Raw genomic sequence first — 12,080 nt, 5'->3', positions numbered from 1 at the left:
TGCATAATAAACAGCTATTAATGCTTTATAAAGTGCTTAGAGAAGAATTAATAACATTTATTAACCATCTATAAGAGGAGCCTTCTTGTAAAGTGGAACCAGTCAGATTATACCATACAAACATCTTTCTGTCCTCTGAACTCCAGATGATTGCAACAAACCAAAACCAAAACTGGTTTTGCTGTAAAAGGTCTCTTCCTCCAAAAGTTTAATTTTTCTCTCCACTGTGGCCTTAAGCTTGCTCATAAAGAGGAGCCGCTGTAATCAGAAGCACTTCCTTAGAAGGAAAACTTTTAGCAGAAGGGATTATGATTCGTCATTAATGTGCCTCAAATATAACTTTTGTCATTTTGCATAAAACGTCATGAAAAATAAGACACTTGACAGAAATGACATGGTACATGTGTTTAATAATTTATTTACGCATGAATATATTGCAACATGCGATTACAAACACTGGCACAAGATGAGAGTGTGTCTGTAAGACAGTGTAGGGCACTGCAGGGAAACGATAAGTAACAGTGAGGAGGCAGGTGATTTTCTTCACCGGTGGCACAGAGGGGCTTAAAGAAGCTAACGGATAAACGAAAACGAAGCCAAGATGGCAAAACCTAAACCAGGCACCGCTTTTTCTTCTTCATCCCGTCATGACAGAGAAGATGGCAGCTGAGCTGCTGATGCAAACTTCACTTCTTGAAACGAAAACCATGAAAAAAAAGAGAAATGTTTGTGCGTCTCGTATTTGATCATCAATATTAAGTAAAATTACTCCAGAAATAGATGCCAACAATGTGCTGCTGCAGTTCACGCAGCGATACCGGCTAAAATATGAGGAAATTGAAATGGTTTAAAATAGGACAATATGATTTTCTTCATTACTTGTCATTTGTCACAGCTGCAGTTCAGTGCATAAGCAGGAAATAGTCGAACCTTGAAGTTAACCGTCTGGCTTTTGTTCACTACTACGTCTACAGAGGAAGCACAATAGTTTTAATCAACAGTTCAGTTTAAAACCGATTATATTTTCAGCAAATTATTTTGGTTTGCACTAACATATGGAGACAACTAACTACAATCTGGCTGTAGCATCCAGGTATAGAGTTCTGCTGACAGCGAGGCATTTACTGTGCTCATTCCAGAAACTTGATTTGACAAAGGAAAAACAAACAAACACCTGGCCTCTGATTGGTTTACCAGTCACACTGTTCAACCAATCAGAGGAGAAGATGAGTAGGTTCGGGGCGCAGACTTGACAGTACTTCCTGTGGACTCAGTAGTGATTAGGAGTGTGGACGTTTACTGGACTTTGGTGACGGCCTCGTGGATGGCCTGAGAGACGTAGTCGATGTTCTTAGAGGTCAGGCCGCACATGTTGATGCGGCCGCTCGCCATCAGGTACACATGCTTCTCTTTGATCAGGTACTCCACCTGTTTGGCTGCAGCACACACAAAAACACACAACAGCTTTAAAAGAACGATGTGGAAAAGATGGAAGCAGTGGCAGCTTGCAGGATGTCTGCACTGCAAAAACAGAATCTTACCAAGTATTTATGGTCTAGTTTCTAGTGTAAATATCTTAGACAAAACTAACTTACAATTAACTTTTCAGCAACTTACTTGTAAGTTAGGTAACTTACAAATGAGCCTGTTTTAAAGTATTAATTCCTTAATATTGGTGAAAAAGAACTTGTTCCACTGGCAGATTTTTTCACTTGTAACATGGGAAAAATGTCTTGTTATAAGTCAAATAATTTGCAAGTGGAATTAGCACATGTTCTGACCAATATTATATTATAGTGCTGACTAAGCTGTTGGTGACATTTGATAATAAAATATACTTTATTCACTTTAGAGGTATTTTTGGTGGACATGATCCAGTGTGTGGTTTGGACTGAAGGCACCAGGGAGTAAAAACGGCTGTAACGGATGTGTAAAAGCACAGGAGGGTAGAAATGCGTCTCGACAGGAACCCTGGCGTGACGTGTACATTAGCGGCTGATGTTCCACACCCTTTTTAAAAATGTTCCACACTCCTCAGGTGAGACCCGTTTACACACAGAGAGTTATGTAAATACCTTAATGCTGATTCATGGAGTGAAGCTGTTCCAGACCTTTTGCTAGCATGTTAGTGAGGAGCAACAGGTGTTGCTCATCCACACTGAGGACCAGAGTTGTACTGGTGTGTGTTTCTTCTACTCACGGTTGAGGCCAGTGAAGCTGAACATCCCGATCTGCTGAGTGATGTGGTCCCAGGTTCCTGGGGTGCCTAGAGCTAGCAGCTTGCTCTTCAGCTGATCCCTCATCAGCAGGACCCGGTCTGCCATCGTCTTCACGTTGTCCTTCCTGCAGGGACAGAAGGAAAATAAGTCAACAGGCGACCCGCTATGCTTCCTTGAACAAGTTAGGATGGGTCAGTGGGCTAAACAAAACATGGTCATTTCATTTTTTGCACAAAATCATCCTTAGGTAATGAGAATGATTCTGCTTATTCTGAGCCGTTTTACGGTGTCCTGTCTCTTTAAATCTAAATAAGATGCAGCTGGCCACGCCCCCCCAACTCAATGTTCACACTCACACGTGACAATAGCTGCTAACAAATAGACAACTGTACATCTTTGAAAAGCAGAAGTGGAGGCCCCTGCACAATCAACAAGAAAGCAGCAAGTGGTTTCTGGATGGTAAGCCAACATCAAAATTGTTGTCTTTTCCAGCAGCCGTTGTACAGCGCATACAGTGGTAAAACCAGCTGACCAAATCAGCTGGAACTCAGTTTGGGTTGCTAGGTAACTGGGTGGGCTCGGTTGGGGTTGCTAGGTAACGGCAGAGTCCACTCTGAATATGATTTATTGGGAGGCTTTTTCATTCTCCAGACACCAAAAAACATTAACTTATGACCAAAATATGGCGACCCAAAAGAACATACATAACCTGGGAAATGTGAATTTTGGTTAAAAGGTTCCCTTTAATTCTGATTTCCATTCATGTGGAGAACAGCTGAATGTCTCAAAAACACGCCAACAGTGAGGCCAACGAACCATTCTGCAAACAGCTCAGGACTGTTGAGGGTCTTGCTGACGATTCGCGCTCCCTGAGACGGCGGGTTGGACCAGGTCGTCCTCACAATCTTCTCCATCTGGGACAGGACGCGGGTCAGATTCTCGTTGTCCTTGGAAACCACCGTCAGGTTCCCCACCCTCTCATCTAGGAGAACCAGGCAGAAATATTAAGTTTTCTGAACGTACACAGCTGAATAAATGCTGTTCATGACGCCTACTGACTGTAGAGGCCAAAGTTTTTGGAGAAGGACTGAGCGATGAAGAGCTCAAAGCCCTGCGAGATGAAGAAGCGGATCGCCCAAGCGTCTTTTTCCAGGTTACCGGAGGCAAAACCTTGGTAAGCTGAATCGAAGAACGGAAACAGCTTCCTCCTCTGGAAAACAAAAACGCAGGAATAATAAGAGTAAAACGGCGACTTTAACATACAAACTAAACCAGCAGCTCCATGCTTTACCTTCATGACCTCTGCGATGGTCTTCCACTCCTCCTGGGTCGGGTCGGTGCCGGTCGGGTTGTGAGCACAGGCATGGAGGATGAAGATGGAGTGTTCTGGAGCTTTCTGTTCAAACAAAGTCCATCAGATTTACGGTGAATTTCTGTTGCTTTTTACCAAATTCCTTGAGTTGATGTAACAATATGGTAAAAGATTAAGCTGCACAAAGGTTTTATTATTGCACAAACAAAATGCTATAAAGTATCTTTGGTCTAGTTTCTATTGGAAATATCCAGAAACAAGACAAAACTAACTTAACGTACCAAATCAAAACAAAAGGCTTCACCACATTAGAACATCCTGCCATGGTGATCATGTTAAATGTAGTAAAATCAGCTGTGATATGCCTATTTTCAAACAAAATAACCAGTAATTACTGATATCGACTGATATGAAAAGCTTATATCGTGATCTTTTTTTAAATATCGCCGTTCTGATGGCAGCCGATGTGACAGACAAACGAACGTCAGCTCCTCCTCACCTCCAAGTCGTCCAGGAGTCCAGTCAGGTCCAAGCCCCGTTTGGCAGCGTCCCAGTAGTGGTACGGACGGATGTCTTTGAACCCGGCGTCCGTGAACACACCGTTGTGATTCTCTGGATTCCAACAGGAACGTAGAGAAAAACGAGAACGACAGAAGTGACGATAAAAACTTACATTTTTCCTTTTTCAGGTTATTGTATGACTGACTATGTGTCACAGCAACTGTAGCCTCACAAACACAAATGCTGCTCCTGAAAAACTTTCCCATTTGTAAAGCATTTAATTTGAACACTGGTCATTAAAATACTTAATCGTAGCTGCAAATAATCATATTTTCACATTTGTTTGAGGTTTCATTGAACAAACAGTGGAGAAAATAGTAAAACTAACAATCCCAGCAATACGGACAGCTTTAATTAGAATTTATTATGACAACAATAAATGAAAATGATTATCATGATAAATGATAAAACAATACAGCAAATGCCCGTTCTTAGAATAGAAATTGTCCTGCAAGGGGAAAATTCAGGCGCAGCAGCAAATAATATATAAATAATAATAATTATTAATATTATATAATAATAGAAAACAACAGCAAATACTGAGCAGTTTTTACAAATAAAATTATCAGACTTGTGAATCGTTTTTCCAAAAATGTGCATAATGTGAAAGTGTAATAAAAACACTGAAAAAGACAAACAGTTTACATTGAGGCAGAAAAACAATTATTTAAATATGAGTGAGTTAAACAGACCGGCTGATCTGCGTAGTGAAACTCACCCCAGGTTGGTGCCGACACATAAACAGGTGTGGCTGCGTTGTTGACGCCGTTGTACCACCGGCACAAGAAATCTGCCCCGATCCTCAAGGCTCCGGTTCCGCCCAGAGCCTGGACGGCCCCGACCTGCAAGAGGACAAAACGTAAAGCTCAGTTTCTGCTCTGAAAATCCTCTGTGTGCACAATCAGATCACGTTTAACCCTAAACACACTGGAGAGAACGCTTTTATCTGAACTCGCCACGCAGTTTTCTGGCTGATCGCTGATCTTTAAAAAGCCCAACATAACAATTCTGACTTCTTTGTCTGAAATGTTGCTAAATATAGCAAGAACGTCACAGAGTTGGTAACAGTGGGGCGTCTCCCAACCCTGGTGCTCAAGGCCTGTTTCAGGTGTTTCCTGGCTTCAGCTCAGGTGACTTCAGTTGACGGGGTCTTGCTGATCTGCGCTCAGCTGAGTCAGGCGTATAAATCAGAGAAACATCTGAAACATGCAGGACAGCGAGCCTTGAGGTCCAGGGTTGGGAAACACTGATTTATTGTTAACTGTGAACGTGCAGGCATGACCTGATGGGCCGTCTGTCAGTCAAACCTCTCTGATGGGAGAGCAGACGAAGAAACAGGCTGATTTTTAGACCTTTACCGAGGTAGATAACACTGGCTGGGCATGTAAATATCGACTAATCTCCTAACATTTAGGAAATCGGTGCACCCCTAATCTAAAGCAGCTTAAAAAGCATTTATTTCTCTGGGTTACAAAACATATTTTTTGGAGGTTGACTGTGTTTTTTCAACAGACTTAAGACTATTTTGAATCCAAAAATGACATCCATTTTTCTCAATCAGGTTTTTATTCTAATTTGATTTAGAGAAATCTGATCTTCTGATATTTCCGTTAATATTTCTCACCCAAAAAAGGTTTTAACAGAAAAAAAAAAGTTTTCTAACAGATTGTATTAGTTAAATGTTATAAACTTGGACTTCTGTCAGTCCATGTAAATTGAACATTACGTCTTCATTGTGTAAAATCCTCCGTCTCTTTTCTCCTCCTGCTCTTCACTTATTGATTCTCAGGAAACTGATCCACATGTGAGAACAAGTCCTGCATTTTGATGCTCGTGTTGCATCCATAGTTCAGGAAGTTGACCTGAACCAGCAAAACCAATGTGATTTTTGGGTTCAGCACATCAAACAGTTGAACAACCCCAGACAGTTTTTTGGCTGTTGACCAGAGTAAAACGTCAGATCAGACATTTTGTAACACAAACACATCAAACTCACCCTGTTCTCCTTGAAGGCGGGGTTGTCGTCTCCCAGGGCGACCTTGGAGGCAGAGGAGCGAAACTCGGGCAGGCCGAGGATGGGCAGGTACTCGTGGTTCAGGCTCTCGTCCTCCACTAGCAGCCGCTCCACCTTCTTCACTACCGGCAGCACCCAGGGCTGGCAGTCATCAGTACGGTACGCTGGGCGGGACGCAAGCACAGCAACACTTAGGGAAGCATCACTTTACCTGCCTCATGTAAAGGACACAGGAAATGCAGAAATGCTCTCCTGGAAGGAAATGTGACACTTCGCAGGTCACAATTATTTTAATAATCTGTTGCTCTAATGATTAATTGGATGAGAAAATTGGCACCTTCTGAGGATTTTTCATTTAACCCTTAAAGATTATTTTATACAGTATTAGAAATACATAGTAAAATACAAATTCAACTATTTTTTAAAAATAAAAAAATTAACATTTTACCACCTAATATGCAAAAAAAATCACAAAACTTCTTTAGTGAAAACCTGATTATTTGTAGCAGAGGAGCATCTGCAGATAAATACTTTTAACATGAACATGTGAAAAGCTCAAGTATTTCTGCTCGACTTAATAAAGATTTTGATAAATTGATTATTAATTGGATTGCAGAAGGTGCTTAATGGGACATTTTAGCTGAATTTGAACCAGGTGAAACTAAAAATACGGCACTTAATTGGGTCAAAGATTTTGAAACAAAGAAGGTTTTTCCATCTTAAATTCAAAACGTATGTAATTTTTTAACAGTTTTGGTTTAATACTGCTGTTTTGAGGGAGCTACTCTTTCAATAAATGGCATGATTTTGAGTCTGTATATTCCAGTTAATGACTGATTGTTAAATCAGTTCAAAGTTATTCCAATAATGTATTAATCCCATTATTTATTCCAGCTCTAAAGTTTCATGAGGAGAAAATGGAAGCTACTCGGCTAAACGCAGGACAATCCTGGACAGAAACCTCGTAAGACTTCAAAACTGAGTGAGAGTTTATCTTTATAAAGATCAACAATGTTTAACATACATTGTTAAACATTGACAGTCAAAGCACAGCTGAGAAATACAGCTTGAAAAGTGATGTTTGCAGGTGCTCTCCATCCAACCTGACAGAGCTTCAGCTATTTCACCTCCACAGGCATGTAGAGGTTCTACAATAACTGTAAATGCATGTCACACTTTTCAGATTGTGACTTGTAAAAACTTTAAAAATCACATTTAATTCCCCAAACGCTTACGCACTAAATACACTGATGGTAACTCATGTCTCACGTTACTATCAGACTCTGGTTAACTCTGTAGGAACTCCTGCTGCTTCATGCCGGACTGCGGAGCGGCATCAAGTATCAGGAGCAGAGGGCAAATAGACCAGAAAGGTCAGCTGCCAGTTGGTGGATCTGAATAGATTCAGCAAGAGGAACGATAAGAAAGGCTGTGGGTACATCAACGGTCGACTCAACTAGGATCTAATTTAGACTTTTGTGGCTTTATGGGAAAAATTACAAGATGTCTCAACATAAAATATGATAAATGTGAATCAGGTGACGCCTAAAGGTGTTTTAAAAGCACCTTTAGGAATAATTTCAGAGAGTCTGTGTTCACCAAACCGGTCTGGTGAACACAGGCGTGTTTTGACAACAACGTGAAAAAGTTCATTTAATTGGATCAGGTGATCCAGTCAGATCACAAAATGGTCGATCATCAGGCAACAACAACAAAAAAGCCTAATGATAGACTACACACAAAATAATATCTATGGTATCGAGAGGCCTGTCACACGGACAAAATGTGCTGGACGACAAATTGTCCCAGAACGATGAAATGTTTTGAGATCATTTTCAAGTAACATAGTGGTAAGTCTCAACGATCAATAAACTGGAAGACATTCTAAATATCTAAAATAAACAATCAAAACAACAGAAACAACAAATAAAATGAATCATGAAATCTCTGTAAACAAAATTGTCCTTTGAAAAAAAGGTTTAGTTGAGACCAAAACACCAGACTGAAGAGTTTTGTCATCCAGTTTTTGGTGGAAAGAGAAAAATTATAAATCAAACAAATAGAAATTACTGAGCTCACTTTAATTATTCATGCAATTAAATGATTTATCACTTTCTAGCCTAGGCATCATGCAATAGATTAGAACAGATTTCATAGTTTATTGTAGGAATGTCCCAGTTTCTGGTGTCAAAGTTAACATTTATATAACTGCTAACTATTTTCCATCTTTTTGGTCTCTTGCTTTAAAGTCAGGTCACTATGTGCTCCAGCACAGAGCTGCTGAACATCGACTGATACACTTATCAATTGCATAGAAAAAATATAAATTTGGCCTGTTTGAACAAACAATGTGTACCCACGACTTTCAAAATAAAGGATAATGACTACAGTTAAGAGTGGGATGCCAATATATGTTCAGATGCCTGTCAGATTAAAAGCACCTTAAAAAAACATTGAAGCAAAAATTTTAACATGCTTTTCATTAAGTCCATATTTCAGTAATAAATGTGTTTTTTATATTCTAACTTTAAGTATCATGTTTTCATTACGTGTAGTTGGAAAATTATCATAATGATCAGAAATAAAGGCTTTCAAACATCCACCTGTTGTCATAATCTGTAATGTATCTCATAGTAATAAGGTTCCTGAAATAAATGGGCTTTTCCAGAATATTCCAATTTATAAAATGCATTGGATAAATGCATGAATGAACATGTCGAGTTTTGCTATTGAAGTACAACTTGTTAACTTTAATTCATCCATTCATCCATTTTCTTGCACCCTTGTCCCTCAGTGGGTCGGGAGGGGTGCTGTTTCGGGCGAGAGGCGGGGTACACCCTGGACAGGTCGCCAGTCTGTCGCAGGGCAACACAGAGACACACAGGACAAACAACCATGCACACACACACACACACACACACTCACACCTAGGGGCAATTTGGAGAGGCCAATTAACCTGACAGTCATGTTTTTGGACTGTGGGAGGAAACCGGAGTACCCGGAGAAAACCCACGCATGCACAGGGAGAACATGCAAACTCCATGCAGAAAGACCGGGGCCGGGAATCGAACCAACAACCTTCTTGCTGCAAGGCAACAGGTCTACCAACTGCGCCTTAATTCAGTAAATAATTCATTTAAACAGCAAATGTTGAGCACTGACACGATAAAGAGCTGAATGCGTTCATTAATTAGAAAAGGTTTCGACTAATTAAACAAATACTCTTCAGAAATATTTCTGTACTTTCTTGAACTCTTGACTGCTGGTTTGTTGGGAAATGAACGAGTCACGACACGAGGCTTAGAGAACGTTCTTCCAGCATTAGACAGAAACAATATTCAGATTTATATTGACCCAACAGCATAACATACAGAAGAGCATATGAACTTCAGCACAGCAGCAGCTCGCTAGCTAGTTAGCTTGTAGCGAGGGTACACACTGTACCAAACAAGGTCAAAGCGAGGAGAAAAGATGCTTATGTATGCTAGCATCATCGCTCGAACTCAATTCTGAAGTTTCTGCTCGGCTCCCTCACTGACAGCAATGCAGAGAGAGGTTATGCTAGCTGTACCGTTAGCCGACAGCTGTCTGCTCTTACCTCCAACTCCCAGATTCACCTTCTGGGGGTGGCTGTCCTCTCTGAAGTCGGCAGTAAGTTTAAAGACAGCTACAGGCGGGGCCTGAGGGACGTCGCTGAACAGGGACATGGCTCAGGTTAAAGAGATTGATCCCGATAAGAAACGGGGAAATGGTGCTTCCTGCGACGGCAATGACAGACACAAACCGGGTTCACCTTCACCCGTCTGGTACAGGACGTAGGCGTCAATCCAACCACCAATAGGAAGGCGCGTACTTACGTAAGTCATCTGAAGCAGCCAATGAGAGCGAAGCAGCACAGTCAGCTAAAGTAAATAACGCTTTGGGTTTGTTGATACTTGCTTTGTGAAGAAATCATTTTGGTTCAGTTTAATATTGTCAATTATTGATTTAATCAATCTATTTTACTAGTAAATAAGAAAAACACTTTTACTTTATATTCATTAATATATAATTAAATAAATCTTTCGCAGTCCAGTCACTTAAACAGGTTCAAATTGAATTACAAGCATTTTGTTTCAAATCTGTTTATATCAAAATGCACTTTAAAATGTTAACCAGTATACAGTTATACAGTCAATTATCAAAGGGAGACTGCATTGAGCCTTTGACCTTGTTGCAGTCCGTGATCTTGGTCCAGCATGTGGTGAAAGCGGAAAGGAAGTGCTCCCTTTGCAGAGGAAGAAACCTCTTAAAGAAACCATAGACTGACTTATAGCTTTTAAATGTGTTAATCCTTATTAAAATTTGACAAACAAAAACATTTCTCACATATGAAAAGCTAAAACTGTAAAATGTATTGAGAAGTTTTTCAAATAAGAAGCATTTTGTTGTTTTTTCTCACAAATCCCTTGAGCTTCTCTTTTATGTGACTTATAGCTTTTAAATGTGTTAATCCTTATTAAAATTTGACAAACAAAAACATTTCTCACATATGAAAAGCTAAAACTGTAAAATGTATTGAGAAGTTTTTCAAATAAGAAGCATTTTGTTGTTTTTTCTCACAAATCCCTTGAGCTTCTCTTTTATGTTTACTTGGTTTTACAGAAAAGCTAACACTTCTGAAAAGTCCTTCTGAAACTAAAGAAATCCTCACCCGGCTAATATGTTAGCTATTCAATGGTTTCTCGTGATGCATGTTCGTAGGAATCTGCAAGTTCTATTGATGGAAACATTTACTATATAATCCACAGTAGCCTACCTCATTGGATGGATGGATGGATGGATGGATGGATGGAGCAGTCTAATGGGACAGAAAAATAACATGTCAGAGCTGTACCACCACTTGGCCACAAGGGGTCAGTGTCACCATAGGAAGAAACGTGTGTTTCTTTTTTGTTTTCAAAGTTGCTATAAGACGCCACAGTTACAAACCAGTCACTTTTTATGCTTTCTATAGTCCATTCATCAAGAGTTACTTAATGTACAAAAGGCTCTAAGATGTATGGACCATACATCCAAATGTCCTCTGTCTCAGGTGATCAGAAAGCATTAAAACCCTGAAAGGTTCAGACAGGATTCGCATCATCTTAGAAAAACACAAACTCTTACCGAGTATTTATTTTAAATCCAGTTTGTAGTGCAAATATCTTAGTAAATGGATTAAGACAAAGCTAAATTACTTAAGTAGCTATTCAGTAAGATACAGAAACTTGTTTTAAGGCACATGTCAAACTGAAAGCCTGGGGCCAAATCTAGCCCACCGTGGGTTTTTATGCGGCTCTCTAGAGTCATAAAAAGAACCGTCAAGATAACAGTGTGCTTGAATTTGAATTTTATCAATAAATTCAAAGGAGTTTTTATCTGTTTACTGCCAAATTGCATCAATTAGTCCTTCCAGTTTCTCTGGATTACTGTGGAAATTCACTCAAAATTGACAAATCCCTGCACTTTTTTTGCACTAATCATAATTGTGAGTTTATTGCAGATTTTTTTAATTTTTTTTGCAAAAATGGTGAAAAACATTGGATCTAACTGACAGTTTCTTACTTCTACTAAACAGCTGCTTCATGTTGAGTTATAATCCATAATGATACGGTGGGTCATAAAAAGTCACATTTACCATCAAACATAAACACAAACATTTCTAAGTTACTAACACAAACACTTTTTTATTGCAAAAAATCACAAAAACAATCATATTTTAGAAAAAATATTCAATATTATTGAAGCTCAAGAATTTATTTATATTTTAACAGTTTCACGGGTTTTATAAATACATTCTGGCCCTTTAACATCATTCATAATCTTGATTTGGCCCAAAAGGAAAATGAGTTTCACACCCTTAATTTAAGGCAATAATTCATTAATATTGATTAAAAAAAATAACCAGTTCCACTGGCAGATTATTTCTCTTACAATCAAACATTTTTCCCAT

The 12,080-nt window shown here is 39.4% G+C and overlaps 1 protein-coding gene across 1 annotated transcript; it reads right to left on the bottom strand.

Annotated features, from left to right (window-relative positions):
- Positions 1 to 390: 390 nt before the first annotated feature.
- On the bottom strand, positions 391 to 9,926 carry LOC103470098 (aspartate aminotransferase, cytoplasmic-like). The gene is made up of 9 exons (XM_008418264.3): positions 9,705 to 9,926; positions 6,089 to 6,270; positions 4,811 to 4,934; positions 4,031 to 4,143; positions 3,511 to 3,615; positions 3,279 to 3,429; positions 3,036 to 3,201; positions 2,201 to 2,343; positions 391 to 1,436 (listed from the first exon to the last, which is right to left on the bottom strand). Exons 1-9 carry the CDS (start codon positions 9,811 to 9,813, stop codon positions 1,297 to 1,299), a joined length of 1,233 nt encoding a protein of 410 aa, XP_008416486.2. The 5' UTR covers positions 9,814 to 9,926; the 3' UTR covers positions 391 to 1,296.
- Between the last annotated feature and the right edge of the window lie 2,154 nt (positions 9,927 to 12,080).

Source organism: Poecilia reticulata, chromosome 1, assembly GCF_904066995.2.
Source record: "Poecilia reticulata chromosome 1, P_reticulata-male-v2, whole genome shotgun sequence".
Lineage (NCBI taxonomy): Eukaryota > Metazoa > Chordata > Actinopteri > Cyprinodontiformes > Poeciliidae > Poecilia > Poecilia reticulata.
This window is presented reverse-complemented; position numbering and strand designations above follow the sequence as displayed.

Excerpts from the sequence above, each read along its gene's own strand:
- LOC103470098 (XM_008418264.3), bottom strand. The coding sequence starts at position 9,813 with ATGTCCCTGTTCAGCGACGTCCCTCAGGCCCCGCCTGTAGCTGTCTTT. Across the intron at positions 4,935-6,088 it reads CCGCCTTCAAGGAGAACAGG|GTCGGGGCCGTCCAGGCTCT; the intron begins GTGAGTTTGATG and ends GTCCTCTTGCAG. Across the intron at positions 2,344-3,035 it reads CCTGAGCTGTTTGCAGAATG|GAAGGACAACGTGAAGACGA; the intron begins GTTCGTTGGCCT and ends CTGTCCCTGCAG.